At 39.5% G+C, this 24,330-nt stretch overlaps 1 protein-coding gene across 1 annotated transcript in view; it reads right to left on the bottom strand.

Moving 5' to 3' along the window:
* The window catches only part of hfm1 (helicase for meiosis 1), a 109,686-nt gene extending 85,793 nt beyond the window's left edge, over positions 1–23,893 (bottom strand). The window contains exons 1-14 of the mRNA XM_078561898.1: positions 23,872–23,893; positions 22,792–23,125; positions 20,412–20,641; positions 15,783–15,830; positions 15,176–15,246; positions 10,907–11,039; positions 7,362–7,513; positions 4,605–4,682; positions 4,220–4,378; positions 3,900–4,100; positions 3,722–3,810; positions 2,970–3,013; positions 2,785–2,886; positions 1,139–1,284 (exon numbers count right to left, since the gene is read on the bottom strand). Of these exons, the coding sequence (XP_078418024.1) occupies positions 1,139–1,284; positions 2,785–2,886; positions 2,970–3,013; positions 3,722–3,810; positions 3,900–4,100; positions 4,220–4,378; positions 4,605–4,682; positions 7,362–7,513; positions 10,907–11,039; positions 15,176–15,246; positions 15,783–15,830; positions 20,412–20,641; positions 22,792–23,125; positions 23,872–23,893 (1,809 nt within the window). The remainder of the gene's footprint in view (positions 1–1,138; positions 1,285–2,784; positions 2,887–2,969; positions 3,014–3,721; positions 3,811–3,899; positions 4,101–4,219; positions 4,379–4,604; positions 4,683–7,361; positions 7,514–10,906; positions 11,040–15,175; positions 15,247–15,782; positions 15,831–20,411; positions 20,642–22,791; positions 23,126–23,871) is intronic.
* Between the last annotated feature and the right edge of the window lie 437 nt (positions 23,894–24,330).

Here is a 24,330-nt window from a genome sequence, read left to right as displayed (position 1 = left end):
TTCCCCAGTACAGCCCCTCACCCTGCAGCCTTTTCCCTTGTCAGAGGCCACTTCTCCCCCTTCCGCAACAAGCCCTAGCCTTGCAGCCATTGAAAAGCCAGGTCCGCCTTATGGCTGGTCTGGTAGGTAGAGGCCTGCCCGTGAGCCTCCTAAAAGTGATGAGGTGCTGCCTGCAAAGCCTGGCACTGATGACCGCGAGTGCTACCCGAAGCAAGGTATGCAAACAAATCTTGAAGTCCCGAGCGAAGTGCAGCTCACCAGTTAAATGTCGCTTATATACATTAGGTTGATCCAGCGTGGTGGGATGATTCAAGTGAGCAGGGCTTATAACGAGATGCTAAAGTATTGAAATTAGGTTCCCGAGTGCAGCGGCGGGAAACACGGCCTGCCATTGATGCGTACAGTGGATGAATGCAAATTGATTTCATAACGGTGTAAAACCGATATTTTGCCTTCTCGCCATATTAACCATTCACGCCTGCATGATGCCCGCCACTAACAGGACTGGACGATTCCATCCCTCGATTAGGTCAACCTTCCAAACTCACGGGAATATAAACCAAGTTCATGCAACCTGTCCTCATAAGTTAAGACTTTATATCCCAGTATTATTCTGGTAAATCTGGGCTCTACTACCTCCAAAACCAGTACTTTCTTCCCCAGCATGGTGCCCAAAACTAAATGCACTACTTTAGATGACTAAGGCATAACTGCAACACTTATTCCTCAATTTTGAATTCTAACTGGGAGAAAAAGGCCAAAATTAGTCCTATTGATTGTATTTTGTACACCTGTACTAACTTTCAGTGATTTGTATACATGGACCTAAATCCCTTTGCTCCGCCATAGCTCTTAGCAACTAAGATTAAGAATATATTATATTTTTTATTTCTCAGGTCCAAGGCAGATGACTTCACACTTTCCTGCATTGAACTCCATGTTCTTTAGTCTGCCTATGTCACTTTGTAAGATCCTCTTCCCATCTATGCAACCAACAGTGTCATCCTCAAACGTGGATAAACAACTGTCTACTCTTTCATCCAGTTAATTTAGATCTATGGTGAAAAGCTGAGGCCCCAGTATATATCCATGCAGAACACCATTTGTCACATCACTCCTATTATTTTGCAAAATCTACCTGAGGTCGACCAGCTCGGCCCATCATTTGAAGTATATCGGTTTCACTGTATTCTTGAAACATTCCTCCTGCATAATGCACTGTAGATTTAATTACCACTAAGTGGGCTGGCAAGTTTACTCCCATAGCTAAAGTGCTAGTAGTAACTGTAACAAAACGATACCAAAACAATTGTTAGTCATTGCCCCAAAACTAGTTGAAGTATAAAAACAAATCAACACATCTTTAGTTATTTTGCCTGAATGGTAGCACTAAAGACATTATTGAAGAAATTAGCTTGGTGGAGTTGGCAGGTCTGATTTTCCTAACACCCCCGCCTTGAAGCTGGACAGGCACAGCTGTAGCCAATTTCAATGGCCTGGGCAGATAAAAGCATTCTTGGCACAAACTATCCCTCACAGGGGCTAGCGCTAGAATACAGGGGAGCAAAATGGAATATAGCCACAGGCCTGAGAGTGTCCTGTCCAATATTCAACCAAAAGTATCAAAATTAAAAGGAGTTAGGTGGTCCTTGGTTCTCACCTAAATAATCATAGTGAGCTGCCTGTATCCATTGCACCAGTATTTGTCTCATTTCCACAGGCAGCTTGCCCAACTGCAGAATCGAATTTCTTGTTGCCCAAGTCACAAGCCCAAGCTAGGTTCCCAAGCGCGGGGGACTGGGAGGCATACTGTCTGGAACCATCGATTGTGGTGTGGAATTCTGGTGGCCTACTTCTGCTCCCTTTAGCTCCAATTTAAAATAAAATAAATTAACCTATGAATGGCAACTGGCAGCTAGGCCATATCACATCCAGAAAACCTAAGTGGAGCAGGTCAGCATCTGTTCTCATTAGGGGAATCCAATTGCCCTGAAAGGCCCAAAATCTTCAGACCGCTCGGTAGCATATGCAAGGAACTAATGCTTCTTTCAGGCAGCTACTCAGGCACCTTAAAAATGGTCCAACACAGTTTAGAGTTCAGACATTTTTCACATGTCCTTGGAGTTCAGGACATTGGTCCCCGAAATTGGGCCGCATTGTCTAGTGCTTATTTATCTGATCTATTTATATCAACCATTTTTTGGTTTACAGCCTGAGTATTGGTCGGATAGTGTATATTCAATTCAGCTTTTGAAAAGAAGGAAGTCACATGGCAGTAGACAATATATTCTGGTAAGTGAAGCTCAGAGTAAGGATCCCTATTGCAATCCGAGTCTCACTATCACTCTCCAAGGTATTGCGCAGGAAAAGATCCAGATGATGGTGGACATGAGGATTACTTCAGATAAAAGCAAAATACTGCGGATGCTGGAAATCTAGAACAAAAACAAAAATACCTGGAAAAACTCAGCAGGTCTGACAGCATCTGCGGAGAGGGATACAGTTGACATTTCGAGTCCGTATGACCCTTCATCAGAACTGATGAAGGGTCATATGGACTCGAAACGTCAACTGTATCCCTCTCCGCAGATGCTGTCAGATCTGCTGAGTTTTTCCAGGTGTTTTTGTTTTTGTTTGTTGATGAGGATTACTTCCTTGAATGTTTGGTGATTCTGAAGCTAAGAAGCTATCCAATATAAAAGCCATATGAAATCAGTTTAAACAAAACTAGCTGAACAAGAAAAATAATATCTAATCTCAAAGATGATACAAAATATGACTTACAAAGTACTGGCACATCTCCTGCAGTGAAAGCAGCTTCAGTAGCTTTCCTATCGGACAGATCCATACCAGCATGATGATAACCAACTCCATATATTAACAGATCTATTAAAATTCATGCATAAATTTCACTTAGTATTAAATACACACATTTCTTTATTTAACTATTCAAAATATAAATATCTTACCTCTAAGCTTTGTATCCTTTATTGAGTTTGTATATTTTTGCAATCTATTGAATTTAAAAGAGTTAGATGTGTGAATAAATTCAGAAAATTATTTGCTTAAATCAAAGAAAAAAGGTCTTTTTTAAAAATAGAGGATCATTATATCTTTAACACTATAAGTTACAATGCAAATAAAAGGTACATTAGTCATACTAGTCTACAATATTTAAGAGAGATGTAGTATTGCATTATCTTTTACAGGAGTTAAAGGAACAATCCACCAGCTCCACAATAGCTTTATCTTTGAGAATTTATGCAAGATCTTCTTCACTCCATTACATTTTTTAAAACTTATTTCTGTAGAAGATATCCTTACAAGCAAAAAAAATCACAGGTGCTTCTGGAACAAGTTGCTTAACAAATCACACAGCACACAATATTTTATCTATCTTACATCCAGCCAAAATACAAGATGTATAAAAAGAGTTTAATGTGACAAAAAATAAATTTTTTGTCTCAAGTTTTGATCATGCCAGTTTCTGTTTAGTAGCTAACATTTTGGTGGTAAGTAAAACTAGTCCCAAAATAGAATTATTAAAAGTGGCTTCATGCAAACTTTGTATATATTTGTATTTGCTTACTATTTTATCACATCAAAATACGTCACAGTGTTGTACTGTAGTTTGAGATTTCTTTCAAGCTCAATAATTTGCAAGTTCACCATACCAAACTTCAAGTCTATACTTCAAAATGACTCAAGAGAAAAATATTACCTTTGCTTATGTTCCAGGGTCATGACAAATTTGGCATCCTTTGCAAGTATGGATGCAGCCTGTTGCACACCTTTCCTTGTAGCACAAAACTGAAAGGTGATTTTTAAACTTTTAATAACACATTACTAACTATTGGTAAAAGAATTAAGAATTGAATAAGAATTAAAATAATAAATACCACCAGAGTAGGTTTCTGCTCAGAGTATGTCTGTATAACGCCAGCTATTTTGTAATTAAGAGACAAGTCATATTTGAATGCAGTTTGAGTATTAGAGCAAGGAAATCCAAGAACAACTTTGCGGAGCTTTACTGGTCGATAACTTTCATCTATCTTCATGGAAATTCCCGGTCCTCTACCATCTGATAACCATTCTGCAATCTTAGGAAGTAGAACAAAAGACGCACAAATACAGTAAAATGTTCATGGATATCATGAAAAATGGCACTGCTTCATTCATGGCACATTAAATTTATCTGGTATGATGTGAATAGACTTACATCCTCAACATTAGGAATTGTTGCGGAAACTGCTACAAATCTCAACGTTTTATTGTCAGGTTGATTAGACACACGTGAGATAGCTAACTGAACTGTTTTCATTCTGCTAACTACAACTTCAAGAGTTGCACCACGACATTCATCCTTCACAACATGTACCTAGAATAATAGGCGTTTGTCACTTCAATACGTAAAAAACAGCACTAAAAGTCCAATGTGAGTAAAATGACATGCATTTTCTTTAAAACATCTTTGCATACTGAATGTCCACAATTCCTTAGAAGTAAAAACATTGCTAATCCAGTCAAAAAGCAGTAAGCTATAATTTCACAATCCACTAGCTAAAAAAGCTATAAAATCTACTAGGTAAGATATAGACGTTTACCTCATCGATAAGGAAAAGCCTCACAAGCTGCACTAATGAATTATCTCTCCATTTTCTGGTCATGGTGTCCCATTTTTCCTTAGAAAAATATATTTAGAATGTGAGCACAAAAGGGCCAAACACATTTCTATATCAAGTGCACTATTAAAACTTTTGATTAGAAAAGTTATAACCTTCTTGGAGTACATGTAATTTTGTCAAATGGGTGCAAACAGGTTCTGACAAAAGATAATTGAGCTGAAATATTGGGCAGAATTTTTCCGTCGGCAGCTGGGGACGGGGCCCGCTTGCCGACGCGAAAATGACGCAGGCGGACAGCGCGATTAGCTGTCCACCCGCCGACCTGTCAATGGCTAATTGAGGCCATTGACAGGATAATTAAGCCAATTAAAGGCCCGGCCCGTCCAACCTTAAGGCTGGCGGGCAGGCCAGGAGCCCCAGCGGGCTTCTGAAAAAACATGAAACCTCATCCACCTGCAGGATGAGGTTTCATGTCTGTTTTAAAAAACTCGAAAGTTTATGTGACATTTATTAATATGTCCCATCTCATGTGTCACATGAGGGGGACATGTTAATAATTTTTTTATTTTTCTATTTTTGAAGTTTGAAACACTGTCAGTGATCTCCCTGAGGCAGCACTTAGTCTCAGGGAGATGTGCGCTCTTTCGTGCACACTCTTGACAGTTGGGGAATCCCTCTCCCCTCCGCATAGGAAGCGCTGTGCGCTTCCTGTCGGGTGGCCCTTAATTGGCCCGCCCACTTAAAATGGCGGCGGGGCACCGTTTCGGCAGCAGCGATCGCCTATCAAGGGCAAAATTCTGCCCATTAACTCTGTTTCTCTTTCCACAGATGCTGCCAGACATGCTGAGTGCTTCCAACATTTTCTGTTTTTATATCAGACTTCCAGCATCCAGTATTTTATTTTCCTATCACTCCATGCCTCAATATATATTTTACAACTAGGAAATGTAAATACTGCATAGACATTGACAGTTTTTATAAATTGTAATAAGAAACATAAAACTTCTAATTTAGCTAAATTTACAAACATTTGCTTACTGGTGTTTTGTTATGCCATCTTGTTCCTGCAAAGGCAGAGATTTATGCAATACTGATGTCAAAAAACACATTGTAGTCAATAGGCCTTAATGGCATAGATTGCCGTGGGAGGTCAGAGAGCAAATGGCAGAAGCTCTTACCACAATCTTTCAAATATCCTTGGAGTTGTACCAGAGGACTGGAGGATTGTCAATGTAACACTTCGGTTCGAAAAGTATTAATAGGATAAAACACGTAACTATAGTTAGTCTAACATGGGTAATTGGTATGCTACTAGATGCCATAATATAAATTGATACTCACCTGGGAGAACACAGGTTATTTAAGAGCACTCAACATGGATTTGTAAAAAGCAAGTTATGTCTGACACATTTAAGAGAGTTCCTTGAGAAAATGATAAATTGTATTTATAATGGAAAGGTTACAGATATTTCAAAGGTGTTTGAAAAGGTGTTGTTCAGGAAACTTGCTGATAAAATGAAAGATTACAGTATTAAAGGGAATGTGGCAGAATGGATAAGCATCTAGTTGAAGGACACCAAACAGAGAATGTGGTCAATGGACATTTTTCAAACTGGAGGCATGTAAACACCAAGGATCAGTTTTGGGATCATTACTCTGTTCAATATATATATTTATATAAGTAATCTGGACTTGGTTACACAGATGTACTCTTAACGTTGATTAAGTTGCAAAGCAAAAACAGGCAGGATATAAATAGCAATACAGAGTACAAAAGCAAAGAAGTAATGCTAAACCAATATAAATCATTGATTAGCCCCTGGCTAAAATATTGTGTCCTTTTATTTACAAAAGATGCCAAAGACATGAAGAGAGTGCAGAAGGAATTCACCATGATGATACCAAGGATGATAGGTTTTGTCAATATGGAGAGACAAGAGAAACTGGGGCTCTTGTCATTATGTTAAAGAAGGGTAGAGGGAGATCTAACAGAAGTTTCAAATTATGAGAAGCAATCTGGAAAAAAATGTTTCCAGTCGGCAGTCAAATTTAAGATTACAAAAATAGGAGAGGTTAAATTTTATTTTGCTTCAGTTGTTAGGATATGGAATGTCCAAGCAGAAACAGTGGTGGAAGTACAATCTATAAAAAGAGAAATGAATAAATATTTAAAAGAGAAAAAAAATTAAACCGGTATAGAGGAAGTCCTGGTGAATGGATTAAGTGGATAGTTCTTAAAGAGAACCAGCAGAGGCATAAGGGCTGAGTGACTGCTTCCTATGCTGTAAATTTCCACGATTCAATAATGGCATTCTTGTATTTCTGGAGATTCCCCTAAATGTTGTTTGCTTGTACAATGTTATTCTATTGTCTCGAAATACTTTAGCCATGTTTCAAAATATAAATTAGAACACTCTTAATGTGAAAACTGTAATAGGGAGAATGTTTGCTTTATAAGATATTATCCCATTTTGTTACTTCAAAAGTACTTCATTAACTGTGAAGTGCTTTGGGATGTCCTGATGCCACAAAAAGCCCTAAATAATTGCAAGTTCTTTTTTAAATTTAACAATAATGAATGCTAGGAAAATAAATTGGTATTTTAACGTTCCACTTAAATAAACTTTCTCATGACCAGTTGCTGCTTCCAAAACACCTCCTTTAGCATATATCACATTTACATATTTTTAAATATTTAGTACTGTTTACTCTGAACTGTTCAGGGCAGACACCTACGGGAGTAGTTATGATAATATGGGCATCTTGAATCTCAAAATAGTCATCCATCTCTGTGTCTCCAGTGAGCTCTTTGCAGTTCAGTCCAATAGGTCCAAACTTTTCTTTCCAATCTTCATGTCGCTGATTACATAAGGCCTTGATTGGAGCCACTAAGAAAATGAAAGATTTCATCATATATCTTAAAGGAAAGTCATGGAAACAAATTGGGAAAGTTTCCTCTAAAATTAACAGATGATGCACAATAAGCTTATTGCTCACTGTATATTACTGTACCCACTTTGGAGCTCAGTATTATTCTCCAAATTACCTTCTTTACCCTGCCTCTAACAAGTGCCAAAGGATGCAAGTTTAATTACTTATTGCTGTTGTAAAAATGGTCATGCTATAAGCTGTCGGGGCAATGTATTCACTGCAAGAAAAGTAGGCAAAATTATTTCAATATTTGTTTAAAATAACAATTTACCTCAGACTGGTGTACTCTACCATTGTACTATGCTTTGGCATAATAGGAATCAATAGGTTCAGGTCAAAAAGGCAATTTATTGACTTGAGCCATGTAATTTAAGAGCAAAGATTTGTTGAAACTATGGGTGGATTTTTCCGTGCCTGTTGGCGTCAAGTGTCATGGCAAATGTGAGTGGACATAATGGTGGGATGGCCAAAAATTGGTTTCACGATGCCGCTCGATGTTGGGTACTTCATTTTAATACATCTGTAAATCATTATAAGCCAGAACCATCCCCCCACGCTGGATCATCCGGCGTGATTGCATGAGGATGTGTTTCACAACTGAACATAAGCAACGTGCACCTGGCGAGCTGCACTTCACTCAGGACTTTGAGGCTTGTTTGCCTTGCTTTGGGCAGCACTTGCGGTCATCAGCGCCTGGCTTCGCAGGCAGCACCACATCACTTTTACGGGTGCTCACGGACCTGTCTTTACTTATGGGACCAGCTGTAAAGGAAGGGTGGCTTTTCAATAGCTGCAGGGTTATGGCTTGCTTGGGGAAGGGGGAGAAGTGGCCTCAGGCAAAGGAAGAGGCTGCAGGGCGAGGGGCATTAGTGGGGAAGGGGTGTATCCCAGGTGTGTTTGGGGACACATGTTGATTTGTGCTTGGCCTCAAGAGGGTGAGAGCTGAGGTGGCAGTCTCCAGAGGAGATGAGGCCAGGTGAAGATGTGAGGTGTATGAGAGAGTGTGAGCAGTGATGTCCCTTCAGCTGGCAGTGAGTGAGATGCCAGTGAATGTGTGATGGGCTTTTGAGTGTGAGAGTTTAGAGTGATGAGATGGTTGCCTAACCCTGGCGGAATGGATGAGATCATTCATTCTCTTTCTGCACTAGATGGTGAACCTCTTCTGTGCAATGTTGATACTGACCACTACTGCCACACCTCCCAAGCCTGAGTGGTGAGACTGATGGGCCTCCTGCGACCAGAGTGGGGGTAGAGGACATCACGGCGGGCTCCTACGGTGTCCAGAAGGCATCTCAGGGATGCATCACTGAATCGGGGGGGTGGCTGCAGTCTTCTTGCCTTTCGGGGCCATATCCTTTGTGCAGCAGTCCTGGGCTGGAAGCACAAAGAGGCGTAGCTGCACTTTAAATATGGTGCCTGGTGTGAGGAAGTGGCAAGGTGATAGCCTGCCGGGCAAATTGGAGGCCGCCCGCCAGTGAATTGAAGTATTTCCTGGGATTGCATGATTAATGAGGCAGGATTGGGACAATACAGCGCCATTGAGGTTCAGCGGGTAAATGTCCTTTTTCCTGCCCAGTACCGCACTTAGTGCAAATCTGGGAGGATACTACCCCATGCCCACAAGAGGGAAGAAAATTTAATAAAAATGGCTGGCGATTCAACCTAGCCTCTTTGCAATCTTCTTTTGCCAGCTGGTTGAAGAGCTCGTATGCCAAAATCTTAAAGCAAATCGTCAACTCACCTTCTGAGACGGAAGGGGAAAGTGAATAATTTAAATGGAGAGTGATGACATATACAAGTAAAATTAACCTAAAAATTTGTTGTCAATTTCAGTGTAGTTAAGTCAGTTTTGCAACTTAGACTTGTAATCTGATCAAAGGATTAAGCATGGAAGCCATCAGACTGCATTTCTCAATAAGCTTAACTGAGTATTTAATGTATATTATTTTAATAAAAGCTACTTACAACAACTTTTGAGTAGGTAACATCCACGCTAATACACAACTCCTCATTTAGGCTTTGAAGCTCTGCTAGTTTACTCAGTGTACAAACACAAGTATTATTTAAAATAACTTTATCTTTTACTTGAATTGCAGCTTTCCCCAGTTTAGAATAAATGGTTTAATGCCACCTATAAATAGAATTTTGAAAACCTAGGCAAAAATGCAATAAGTATTTGCTGCTTACATTGCACAGCATGATTTAAAATCCTTCAATATGTTAAAAATAATCTGTTTACCCACAGTGGTATCCAAACACACACAAGGCAATGTTTAAATCAACAACCTTTACAGGAAGCTCAGTTAAGAAATAAACAAAATCAGAAACAGTAGATTTCTTCTACAAACTGCAGCGATGAAATAAATGTAAATGAGGAGCACTGTTCATGGTAAAATGAATCCCTAGAAAGAATCATTTCCTATTTTGATAGAAGTAGTTAGTTTAAACCCTTGCCCACAAAATTGTGGGTTCAATCCATTTCAGGGTCTCAGCATATGATTGACAGTGATTTGCCTGTTCAGTACCAAAGGAATTTTGCATTGTTCAAGGTGCCATCCTTCAGTGGAGATGTTAAACTGAGGCTCATCTACAGTTCAGGTGGGCTTTAAGGATCCCATGGAACTTATCTGTTATTCTGTTCTCAACAGCATTTCTCTATCAACTCATACTTTTGAAACTAGATTAACTAGTCATTCAGCCCACCGCTATTTGTGGAAACTTCTGATATGCAAAATGGGTACTGAATTAATCTACAAAACAGTTCCCACACCTCAGAATAACAGGTGTGATGTGCTTTGAGACACCAAATAATGTGCTTTATCAATGCAAATTATTCTTATCTCAAAAAGGGTTATAATAGTGGTTGTGTTATGACCACAGCCAATGTTAATTGCTGCACAAACCAAATCCCAGAAAGAAACTTGGCCTATAGGCCACAGTCTTTTTATATTCTAATAACGAGAAGGCGACGTGCCAATCTCAGCAGCAAGAGGTCCAGTAATACTTGTGTTTTTAAAAATTACAAGTAAAAGTTTTATTAACAAAAAAAACTTAAACACACACACCTTTACAAAATAACACAATATTCCAAAATATTTTTAAAAAATCCATTCTCACACTTGGGCCATTTTTATGCTGTATTATTTACAATCCATTCTATGTACAAATTATATGTGACAAACTATTTTAGTTATTTCAGTAATAAATAAGCTAGCTGAACTAATAATCAATAATTAGAAATACAGTATTATACTTTGTTTCTTGTATCGATTTTCTAAAATGGTGATAGGAAAATGATATGTTCAGTCTTAGATAAAAAGAATCAACAGAATTCTTCATATTAAACTTACTGTATACAATTTTTATATTAGACCACGGCCTTGGAACTTCCATCAGTAACCTGACCATGGCTAGTTCAAACATTACAGTCTTTCCGGAGCCAGTCGGGGAACAAATCACAAAGTTCTTCTCTGTATAAAGAAGCTAAAAAGAATCCATAAACATTTAGATCTAATTGATAAAATGGTTAAGACAAGAATCAATGTGACTTTCATAATATATTGCACAACCTCATTATTTTGTTCTCACATGCAGGTTGAGCAGCATATTCCCACTGTCGGCACATTTTTCCCCTTACTAATCAAGTGGCGTGGTGCTCGGGTATCAAATTCCAACACATTGTGCCACAGGATGACAGGATATACAGTGAGGCCCCACAGTTCATTTTCCCCACATTTTATTTTGCAGATTATCATCTTCAGATATCAACAAAATGAACAGTATTACAATAGAGGAAAAACTGGAATGCCTTTGAAGAAGTAACATTAAGAGTACAGGATAAATAAGAAATCTCAGGCTAAATAAAAAGAACCCCAAATGGATATAGAAAAAAATTAAAGTGAAATAAAGAAGAAAACTGCTCTCTACAAATGTTGCAGGGAGAAAGGGAATGGGTTCACTTGATTGAATATAGAAAGATACAGAAACAAGTTTAAAAAGTGGGCTTTCTTTGTAAAACCAAATTTTGTCAATTCAGGTTGTGCCTATTACCGGAAATAGATCCGAAAGGCTAGTACAATCCTCCCTCTATCCCTGTCATCCTCCTTATCATAGAGTCATACAGCATTGAATAATGCCAATCAGTCCATGGTGCCTGCACCAGCTCTTTGAAAGAACTTTACAATTATTCCACTCCCTTGCTTTTTCCCCCTAGCCCTGCATTTTTTTTCTTTTTCTTCTCTTTCTCATCCACTTCCAAGTTCCTTAACAGGTGCATTACTATTGCACAGCAAAACTGAAGGGCCTTAGGCAGACAGTGATGGCTTTAAAGATTTCTGCTGGACTGTTAAATAAACACCACCACTCCTCAATAAGCGATTCAAGCAATAGATCCTTTAGAATACGCATCATCTACTCAACAGTAACTTGGATCTCATTGTAGTTGCTCTAAACCCCCAAGGACAGCACTTGTCTCTCAAAGGTTGTCAGTTCATTCTCTTCTGACCTTCAAACAGTAGAGGCATCGTGGACTGATACATAATAACAGCACCATGGTTGTCCTCTGGGTGCAACTTACATTTGTGTGGCAGGAACCACCTGAAAATTTAGGGAATGATATTCCTTTCACTTCATATGCGCAGTTGGGTAATTGGTAGGAACTCTGATGGTCACTAGAATTCCATCTACAACATGCACTACAGCAAGTAACATCCCAGCTATAATGCTGAAGACCTATGTTTCAGAACTAGCTGTGCCTCTAGCCAAGCTGTTCCAGTACAGCTACAAAACTGGTATCTAACCAACAATGTGGAAAATGGTCACAAAAATCAAGGCAAATGCAACCTGGCCAATTACTATTCCATTAACCTACCCTCAATCATCAGCAAAGTGATGGAAACAGTCCACAACAGTATTATCAAACAATATCAGATTTCTGGTTTAAGATTACAAACCTGAAACATTAACTCTATTTTTCTCTCCATGGTTGCTGGCAGACCTGCTGAGTATTTCCAGCATTTTCTGTTTTTATATCCACAGCTTGGGGTTGCCTATGAACAGAAATGCAATTGGGCCAGCCACATAAATGCTGTGACTGCTACAGGAGCTCAGAAGTTAGGTACTCTGTGGCAAGTGGTTCACTTTCTGACTCGCCAAAGCCACTTCACCACCTACAAGGCATAAGTCAGGAATGTGATGGAATTTTCTACACTTGCCTGGATGGGTGCAGCTGCAACAAAACTCAAAAAGCTTAACACTATCCAGGACAAAGCATTTAGTTTGATTGATAACCTATCCATCACTTTTAACATCCAACATTGGTGCACCTGACTGGAGTGTGCATCATCCAAAGGATGCAGTGCAGCAACTCACCAATCTATCTTTGACAACATATCTCAAACTTCTGACCTCTATCATCTAGCAGGATAAGGACAGCTGGTGGATGAGAACACCATCACTTCCAAGCTCCCGTCCAAGTCACACACCAATCTGCCTTGGACATGTATTGCTGAATCTTCATCATTGCTTGGTCAACATCCTGAAACTTCCCCCCCTACAGCACTGTAGCAGTACCTTCAACACAAGGACTGCATCGGTTCAGTAGGCAACTCATCATCACCTTCTCAAGGGCAACAAGAGATGGATAATAAATACTGGCCTTACCAGTGATACTTATATCCAGAGAATGAATTTTATTAAAAAAACTGGCCCATGGATTTAATTCCTACAATATGTTCCCTTTCCTATATTGCTATGCATAACCTAATATTCATAGTCCTGTTATTGTTGCTTCTCCCATCTTACTTGCTATAACATTTCTGAGTGTTAGTAGTGTTTCTGGCATCATAAATAACAACTACTTTGTTTCATGCCCATGCATGTATTACGCGGCAGCACGTAGGTTAGACAAAGGAGAGCCAATGGATGTTATCTACTTGGACTTTCAGAAGGCCTTTGACAAGGTGCCGCACAGGAGGCTGCTCAGTAAGATAAGAGTCCATGGTGTTAGAGGCAAGGTACTAGTATGGATAGAAGATTGGCTGTCTGGCAGGAGAGAGAGAGTGGGGATAAGGGGGTCCTTCTCAGGATGGTGGCCGGTGACTAGTGGAGTTCCGCAGGGGTCAGTGTTGGGACCACAACTTTTCACTTTATACATTAATGATCTAGATGAAGGAACTGAGGGCATCCTGGCTAAGTTTGCAGATGATACAAAGATAGGTGGAGGGACAGGTAGTATTGAGGAGGCGGGGAGGCTGCAGAAGGATTTGGACAGGTCAGGAGAATGGGCAAAGAAGTGGCAGATGGAATACAATGTGGGGAAGTGTGAGGTCATGCACTTTGGTAGGAAGAAGAGGCATAGACTATTTTCTAAATGGGGAGAGAATTCAGAAATCTGGAGTGCAAAGGCTCTTGGGAGTCCTAGTCCAGGATTCTCTTAAGGTTAACTTGCAGGTTGAGTTGGTGGTTAGGAAGGCAAATGCAATGTTGGCATTTATTTCGAGAGGACTGGAATATAAAAGCAGGGATGTGCTGCTGAGGCTTTATAAGTCTCTGGTCAGACCAGATTTAGAATATTGTGAGCAATTTTGGGCCCCGTATCTCAGGAAGGATGTGCTGGCCCTGGAGAGGGTCCAGAGGAGGTTCACGAGAATGATCCCAGGAATGAAAGGCTTAACATATGAGGAACGTTTGAGGACTCTGGGTCTATACTCGATGGAGTTTAGAAGGATGAGGGGGGATCTGATTGAAACTTACAGAATACTGAAAGGCCTGGATAGAGTGGACGTGGGGAAGATGTTTCCATTAGTAGGAGAGAATAGGACCCGAGGGCACAGCCTCAGAGAAAAGGGAAGACCTTTTAGAACAGAGATGAGGAGAAACTTCTTTAGCCAGAGAGTGGTGAATCTATGGAATTCATTGCTACAGAAGGCTGTGGAGGCCAGGTCATTGAGTGTATTTAAGACCGAGATAGATAGGTTCTTGATTGGTAAGGGGATCAAAGGTTACAGGGAGAAGGCGGGAGAATGGGGTTGAGAAACTTATCAACCATGATTGAATGGCGGAGTAGACTCGATGGGCCGAATGGCCTAATTTCTGCTCCTATGTCTTATGGTTGACTATCTGTGATTTTCTATCATGTTTATTATCTCCTTTGCTGGGAATTATCCTCAGGTATTCAAAGTCATCCATTACAACGGTAATCAGTGCCTCCAAGACTTAGATTGTAAAAATGGTCTTTTTGAAATTGCTGTTAATCTATTTTCCACAAATACTGCATACTCCACAGCTAGATTAACATACTTTGCAACATTTATACCAGTTAAGTGATTTGTTAGCTGCTTGAGAGGTGTTAAAAATTAATCTGTCAGAGTGTTGTAATTGATGGCTTTTTTCATTCCCATTAATGAAATTGCTTTCTCAGGAATCTCATGTTTCTAAGTTACGCTTTTGCAACATTGTTAGTAAGTTGTTACATTTTGAAAAGTATTCTATCCAACATTCACTTCGCTATTAGTGTTACACTTTCTATTCTGCTTCTCCCACATATAGTCATATATTTTCTAACCAGCCTTTAATTTGAAGAAAGGCAGTATTACTAGGCAATTAATTACAGGACATACATCATCTAATGCTTTGGACTGTATGTAGTTGAAATAAGGAAATTCTTTGAAAATGTTTCTGAGTTGTACAGCTTTGTACAAGCTTGTTAAGGACCAAGTCAATTGCAGCATTTAGCAACTAGTATGCCATGAAAAGCTTAATAACTGAATACAAAGTTTAACTGTGCACCTTCTGTTCTCTCTCAATGTAGTCAATTTTCAACAGTAAGTAAACATTTTTAAAATGTTATAGCATGTGCAGCTCTTGCCATCTAGTGGTAATACTTTCCCCAAGAAATAGAAAAGCTTGTATTGTCCATTATCGTTATGGGTTATAGCTGACTGCTCTCAGTTTGTGATCTTTTAATGCACCTTTAGAATAGGTCAACTCATGAGTCTTTTCATCTTATTACAATAATGCAATTACAATAATTACACAATGTTTGGCTTCATACAGCTTTTAAACAGGCTTAGCTTCAAAATATTATTCTAAAACTAAACAAAACAAAATCTAAGCCTACAACAATTTTTTTGCTTAGAGCCAGAGTTAAATGTCTCAGTTTCAACAAATTAATAACTTTTCTTTGATTAATAGTTAAAAAAAAGTCTGCAAATGTTGAAAGGATACGAATTTCAGTAACTGCCCTCAAAGTTCCTGAGCTCCTGCCAGTTGCATCTACAAGAAAGAAGAAAGTTAAAATAGTACAATGAAACAACAACATACATTTTGATTGCACTTTTAATGTAGTAAATGTCTCAGGAGGCTTTACAAGCATGATCAATCAAAACATTTGACATTGAGTTACATGAGGAGAATTAGGGCAGATTGCAAAAGTTTGATCAAAGAAGTATGTTTTAAGGAGTGCCTTAAAGGAGAAAAGAGAGGTAGAGAAATTTGAGGAAATTCCAGAGCTTTTGTGCCTTGGAAGCTGAAGCAACAATGGTGGAGCGGTTAAAATTGGAAATGTTCAAGAAACTAGAATTGAGGGAGCACAGAGATCTTGGGGGACTGTAAGGCTGAAGATCATCGAAGAGATGGGGAGGGACAAGGCCATGGAGGGGTTTGAAATCAAGGGTGAAAATGTTAAAGATGAGATGCTGCTTAACTAGTAGCCAAAGTAGGTCTGTGAGCACAGGAGAAATGCGTGAAGTGGGCCACAAAGTGAATACATTTGTGAAAAAATAACTTACAACAAAATAATGATTAAGTACCATCCAGTTTTTCTTGATTCCCCGCCACAATACCAAAACGGCTCTGAGCAAGATCACAAATGACGGTCTAGTTGAATGTGACAAAGATAAATTATCCTTCCTTGTCCTTCTTGACCCATCTGTGGCTCAGTTGGTAGCACTTTTGCCTTAGAATCAGAAGGCTCTGGGTTTAAGTCTTACTCCAGGATTTGAGCACAAAAATCAAGGCTGACACCAGTGCAACACTCAGGGAGTGCTGCACTGCTGAGGCCCATCTGCCCTCTCAGATGGACATAAAACATCCCTTGGCACACTTTCAAAGAGGAGCAGAGTACATGAGGTTATTCAAAACTCTGCTGCCCAAGTTTGCAGAGAGTAGAACTAGGGAGAACAGCCAGGACTGCATTAGAATAGTCAAGTCTAGAGGTAACAAAGGGATGAATGAGGGTTTCAGCAATAATTAAACTGAATCACGGGTGGAGGTGGACAATGTTATGGAAGTGGAAATAGGTGATCTTAGTGATAATCCGGATATGTGGTTGGAAATTCATCTCGGGGTCAAATATAAAACCAAGGTTGTGACTGTCTGGGTCAACCTCAGACAGCTGCCAGCTAGAAGGATGGAGTCACTGCCAAGGGAATGAGGTTTGCAATGGTGACTGAAGACAATGGCTTCTGTCTTCTCAATATTTATTTGGAAGAAATTTCTGTTCATCCAGTACTCACTGTTGGACAAGCATGACAATTTAGAGACAGTGGAGGGATCAAGAGAGATGGTCGTGAAGCAGAGCTTGGTGTCATCAGCCTGCATTGGAAACTATTTTCAAATTATGTCATGGAGTGGCAGTACGTAGATGAGAAATAGGAGGGTGCCAAGGATAGATCCTTGAGGGACACTAAAGGTAACTCCAGAAGTGGAAAGAAAGGCCATATCAGGTGATTTTCTGGCTGTGACTGGATAGGCAAAAATGGAACCAGGCGAGTGCAGTCCCATCCAGATGGATGACAATGGAGAGGCTTTGGAGGAGAATTTTGTGGTCAACTGTGTCAAAGACATCAGACAAAAAAAACTTGCTTTAAACAGCACCTTTCATGACTACTAGATGCCACAAAGCACTTTACAGCCAATGAAGCACTTCTGAACTGCAATCACTGTTGTAATGTAGAAAATGCAGCAGCACCTTTTCACACAGGAAGCTCCCACATACAGCAGTATAATAAGGACGAGAAAATTTGTGGGGTTTTTTTTATGATGATGATTGAAGGATAAATATTGGCCAGGGCACTGGGGAAATAGTGCCGCAGAATCTTTTATGTCCACCTGAGAGGGCAAACGGGGCCTCTGCACTCCCTCAGCTTTGACTTTTGTGCTCAAGTCCTGAAGTGGAACTTAAACCCAGAACCTTCTGACTCCAGAGGAAAGAATGTTACCAACTGAGCCACAGGCAGATCAAGAAGGAGAAGAAAGGATAATTTTTCTTTGTCACATTCAACTAGGATGTCATTTGCAACCTTGGTCAGAGCCTTTCCGGTACTATGGCGGGGAATCAAGAAAAGCTGGATGGTACTTCAGTCATTATTTTGTTGCAAGTTATTTTTTCAAATATGTATTCACTTTTGTTGCCCAATTTGCTTCTTCCTTTTATTTTCCTTGGAATTGGCTCATCTGGGGGTATATTTCCATATGTGCTAAAGGCCATTGATAATTTACTAAGTGACTATTCTTTTTATTTGAACCTTACTGTGTCTTGATGGACTATTCAGCTGTGAATGCATCACAGTTGAGTCCAAAATTATAGTCACCCAATGTGGATACATAATTATTTTCTAAGGGATTCTTGCAAAGTGATCAGGAGCTGGATCCTGGCTATTTTTTGCTTTTCCCAGCACATTATGCTGAGATCTATTATGGTGCCAATCCTGCGCCCTCCCCACTTCCCCCAGCCACCAAGACTGAGATCAGCTAAAACAGCATAGACCAACAATCAAACTTTTAGAGAAAAGAAAAATACTGCTGACACTGGAGATCTGAAATAAAATAGAAAATGCTGGAAGTACCCAGGCCTATCATCAGAAATCTGGTTCACTCTCCACAGATGCTATCAGACATGGTGAGTATTTCCAGCATTTCCCACTTTTATTTCAATTTTTTTTTTTACAGCGTGGGAGACTTAGTTAAGCCTCAAGGTACACTTGATTGAAAATACTAGAAGTCATTAAACCTCTATCGTTTATATCCTTCTGTGGGATGCGAGTGTCACGGGCAAGCTGAGCATTTGTTGTTCATCACCAATTGCCCTCGAGAAGTTGATGGTGAACTGCCTTCTTGAACCGCTGAATTCCATCTGGTGGAGTTTCATTCGGAAGGGGGTTTCAGGTACTTGACCTATGATCCCTAGCAATCCATCTACTGCAAGTGCATTTATTATATACCTCATGAACCACAATTCTAGTGCAAAATTTTATTCATTTTCAATCACAACAAGCATATACTCAGATCATAATATGACACATGTACTGATTCATCTACATGATGATCACGAATGCACTTCCAAGGTATTCATTGTATGTGATGTGCTTTAGGCCCTAAGAGAAGTAAGGTACTACATAACTGCAAGTTCACGTTTTTATTCTTTTGACCCATATTTATTATAGTGCATCTGTCATGAGTTATGTTATAAACCAAGTACTGGAACAGGTAGTGTATAGGTGCCCAACTCCATTTTTAATTTTGCACATAGCTAACAAAAGCAAAGCACAGAAATAATAGTCGTAGAAAAGACTTGGTTACTGACATTTGCCAATGGGACTAAGCTTTGAGAAACAACAATTTTTGCTGTTTAAATGTGTTTTATGTTGATATTTTCAGAATGAATTAGCTGTTCAAGCAACATCTCCACCTCAAACAATTCACTGCCCTCTCAATTGTCAGTTCAGTCTCCCCCAACCACTTCAAATTGTCTTGGTATTTGTCTTAAACTCCCTCTGTCTCTATCTACTAGTTAAAACCACATTTCCTCTGTTCCTACTTCACACCAGTACAAATGGTATTTCCTCTTAGTCTTGCTCTTTCAATGCCAGGAAGTACTGTTTGGCAGGATTATCCTTGCATTGTCACTTTGAAGGAATTGCCCCCACAGCACATCTTGCTGGTGCAACAAGTAAAATTAAACTAAAACGGCTGGAGTGAATCACAAAAAGGCAGGAAAAACTGAGATTTGAAAATTGCATACATTTTATTCAGGCATTGTGGAAATAAAAATTTAAGGGAAATGGGATGGTCCATCACTGAATCCCATGGAAATATTTCCTCCTTCCCGCTCAGCAAGAATTGTGGACACCTGTCACCCATCCCCCGCCCATCCACCACCAGCCCCCCCCCCGCCACGAGCAGATGGTCTGTGGATCTGCATCCAAGAAACCAGACAACTTCTCCATCTTCTGCTTACTCGTGATCCAAGGGGGCTACCAGGAGAGATGAATTAGCATATTCAGTGGCAGAGACATCAAGCTCGTTAGTGTCAGTTGGAGGGAGAAAGCCTAACAATGAGCACTTTTCCCTTTGTTTGCTTCTAGAGGACCCAAAGCCTAATAAGAACCTCTTGTCCAGATATGCCAAAGAAACTCTGAAGCATGCCTGCCCTTTTAATGATCTCTCATCCTCTGTGAAGTACTGCAATGGGTATCCCATTACAATATTGAATTTTGTTGGGCAGCACCAAGAATCTAACTGAGAGCCCACCCTGCATAATAAACTGGTCACTGTCAGTGCAACTGGGGTCACGATAGGACTAGGCTAGTGGGCAGAATCCTGCTGCCATCATCCAGTGAAAAGAGGGAAATCCACCCTTGGGCTCATCAGTCTTGAAAGTAGAATATGAAAGAGGACTTAATGAAGTTTAAAAGATACTAAATTAAATAGAAATGGCTATCCAGGACTTTTCAAATGCTAAAGACAGTCATGTGTTTCTCCCGACATTACATCATTTTTTGTTGATGCCCTCACAATTATTCATATAGGGCAGAAAACTTGTCCAATTGTGGCTGCTATAATAATAGCCCTTACCTTTTACATTAAGTGCTTGCGGCATCATTGGAAGCACATGTGCTTTTTTCAGAGACTGAGTGTCATTCTGATGTTTCTGTTTGGTATGATCTGTTCCACCATATCCAGTGTGTTTTTCAGCAACACTTCTAAAATCATAGTTTTCATCTTGTAACAGGGAGCTCTCGAGAAAAGGTGAGCAGTTAACAATTGTTAAATTATTTGCTGCTTTGGTTGGCATTTTAAATAATCTATAGGAAGAGAAAATATGCAAAAGTGTCATGTATTTCAGATCTTATGAAATATTACTTTGCTTTAGCTAATGAGTACGATGAAGTTATGTATCAAACTTCTTAAAATACCAATAACAATTTTGACAGGCTTTAGATGTGTTGTTCAAAAGATCCATAGTAAAGCTTTGGTTTAGTACTTCAAACAATCATATTACTTGGGACCAGGAAGAGAGCCGAAGGGTGAGGGGGGAAGTGATTTTCAGATGGGAAACCCAGAAGCAAGGATTTCCTGTACATCCTGTAGCATATAACCACAGGACATCTTTTAATTTTTTTAAAATAGGCTTCCCACTTGACAACCAACCAGATTGACAGGCTACTTGATTGTCAGGTGGAAAAACAGCTGAGACTGGATGTTAAGCAAATCTGACATTGCAAGGCGTGGAGTTCAGTTGATGGAGGGGAGGTCGGACATCATGGGAGAGTAGGACATTGTCGGGGGGAGTGGTTGGATATTACAAGGGGAGGGGTGAATTGGACATCGTTGGGGATTGCAAGGGTCCAATCACAACGTGCTAAGCTTGTGAATGGGAGGAAATACTCCTGCTCCGCCCAGCCCAAAGGAATGCAATAAAGGTATTTACCTCATGGTTTTATGTTCAATTATAAATGTTTATATCAAAATTTATAATAGAAACTGCCTATGTAAACTAATCAAGATATAATTATACCCTGGTGCCAGTGGTAGCTGTGCAACATCTCCCAATTGGAGGGAAGGAGCGACAAGGCTCTAAGAGTGTAATTATAAGGTGATTATGTTTAGATAGACAGTCACCATTCTGAATGTAGCCCTACCCCACCTATGCAAGTACGTTTGTGAGGAACCAGAATCCAGAGCCAGAGAAAGATCTGTTCCAACTTTCAGGACAGGGCTCTTTGCCTTAGAGCTTGAAGGGCACATCAATAGAGGTTGCCCTGGTTCGAGCTGATCTCTCTTGCAAGGCTCAGTCACCTTCAAAGACCCAACTGAGCCAAAGAAAGTATATTTGGTTTCTTTCTGGCTCCCACAGAAGCCATTCTGGCTAAGGAAGATAATTGATCTGCTCTGTAATTGACTACCTTACTCTAGTGGAGATTTGGAGCTTTGAATGCCTCAAAGATACATAAGCTACATGTGTGAATTATTCTGAGGCCTTCAAGGGTGTAAAGAAAGAAATCTGCTAGGGAATCTCAGAAACTTTCCTCAATAATAACCCTTGATATGGGGAGCTAGTGGAAGATCTGTCCAGAGCCCCCCTCAATTGCAATTAATGTTCTCGTCCAAATGAAGTAGACTTCCCTGGTAATAAAAGGAACCACAGACTCTCCATTTTAGGGCCATAAGGGCCTTGTTTTAAATATTTTTTGCTGGTTTCTTTCCCTCCCATTGAAAGCTCCTTGATGAGATACAGTTTTGTGGCTACCAGATGCACTCTGGGACCTTGCCCAAGTGGATATTTTATTTTGATAGTAGGGTTTGATAGTGAGGCATGGTAATTTATCAGTAAGAACATCAGCCCAATTCTGTTCTTACTACAACTGCATATGGGAACTGTACCAGGAGTTACCAGCCAGCAATAAAACCAACTTTCCCCTACCTAACCCAGAGGCATTCACACCAATTATAGTGCTCGCAATATTGCCCAGCTGAGGTCAGCTTACTTTACAGGCCTGGGAACCACAGCAAGGAGATTCAATGCTTATATGATTCAGTAACACATTGGATATAATCATGGAACCATTTGGGGAAGCAAAGGCAATGAGGATAATTTTAAAAATGGTCTGACTGGTAGGAAACTGAAAGGATTGGATTTGCTACCCATTCATTGAAGTTAATGGAAAGTAAAAATGTGAGATGTAAAATGGTCAGCTGCTCAGACCTCGTCAGCTGGGTTCAGTTAAAATTACATCATCTCCCTATCTTAATTATTACCTTGACTGACTGAAATATTAATTTGGGCATTTCCTCAAAACTAAACTTGCTAGCAATAAGTCAGGTACTGATGTATACTTTCTAATGAAAACTTCTTTCCTCTAGAAATTTGATTGCAGAGTTGTACAATCATTGTCAAGTCTTGCTGCAGAAAAACATGGGGTGCTCTGCATAATACAAAATGGGAGAAGATTACCTTTTCCTGAATAAAGGGTTAGCATTTTCATCCTTCTCCTCAGCGTTATGATGTGCAGTACTAAGACAATTCAAATTATCAAATGTCACTTCATGCTGATGTCTGCTGTGACCTTTACTGTTGTCATTTAACAGGATGGTTGAAGGAATAGAATTGTCACTTCTGAACCTAAGCTGAGATTGATCTTTTAGGGAGTTATTTAACCCTATTTCAAATGTTTTACGTTTGATCGGGGTATGCATATATTGGCGATCAAAAACCATTTGTGACTGGCATTCATTTTCAGTCTTCTTCTTTAAAGGAGGCACAAATCTCTTCTGTGACTGATGGATGCCTAGAAAAATAAAACAAAGAAAGACATACAGTCTGACAGGGTAAACACTAAATCAGGATCAACAAGATTTTGCTGAATAAAAAAAAAATGTTCTCAGTAAAATAATAAAATTAAAAAGTTTGATGAATACATATAGTTTTGGCACCAGTGCAGTGAGTGTGCCTTTAATCCATACATAAAGATTAAGCAACCAACAATCATTAGCAGTTCACACACTTTCTCTACACTATTACGATTCAGGTCCAAGTTTTAGCTGGTTAACTCAAATCTATGTTCAAATGATCAATCTCTCAGAAAGCACAGTAGAGTTCATAATAGTTTTTAGATACGCGAATAATTAAAATTTTGAGGGTTATGTAGAGAGGGCAGGGGAATGAGACTAAGTAGAATGCTCTTTCAGAAAGCTGGTGCAGGCTCCATGAGCCCAATAGTCCTTCTCTACACTGTAAAAATCTGCAACTCTATCATTCTATTATTTTTTATACAGTGAAATGTACAACGTATCCTTTTTTAACAACGATAGAACAAAACATCTGCAGTACACTAGATTTATTCTTTACTTCATACTTTTCCCAAAAAATAAACACTCAGAACTGTTTCTCATTTATCTTATTCTTTGATTTTTCTTCACATTTCTAGTTGTGCTTTTATCCTTCAGCTTTTCTAAAACTCCATATTGTCAAACATTTACAAAATAAATTTAACCTTCACTCTCCAATAAGTCTGAGGGTTTTTCTCTTACCTACCTATCTTCAAGCACTTGTACATGATTTCTTATTTACGATCAGTTAGATATATTTTGAATTTACACATTTTACCCGTAAAGTAGGGGGACTAAATGTTGAAAACAACTCCAAAACTGAGTGGCGATAAGGTATGACAGAAAGAAAAGTTAAACCATAATAAGAAAAGACAGTGATTTACAAGTGTATTGGCAAAACAAAGCTGATCTGTATCAGGCCACATTGCTGCATTTTTCTCTACATTTTCATCATACCTATGTACTACAGGGAAGATTCTACAAGGTTCTGCTGCCCTGAGTATAGGCTGCAATATTGAGTATGCAGACTAGCGTGCCTTATTCACAGCAGGATGCAATTTCCTGATCAGGGAAAAAGCTAGCATTTTTCAGTCTGCCATGGTGGCCAGCATAAACCTCCTAAGGTTCCTAAGGCTCCTAAAAGTATTCAAATAGGTCCCTCATT

This window comes from Cetorhinus maximus, chromosome 17 (genome assembly GCF_964194155.1).
Source record: "Cetorhinus maximus chromosome 17, sCetMax3.hap1.1, whole genome shotgun sequence".
Taxonomy (NCBI): domain Eukaryota; kingdom Metazoa; phylum Chordata; class Chondrichthyes; order Lamniformes; family Cetorhinidae; genus Cetorhinus; species Cetorhinus maximus.
This window is presented reverse-complemented; position numbering and strand designations above follow the sequence as displayed.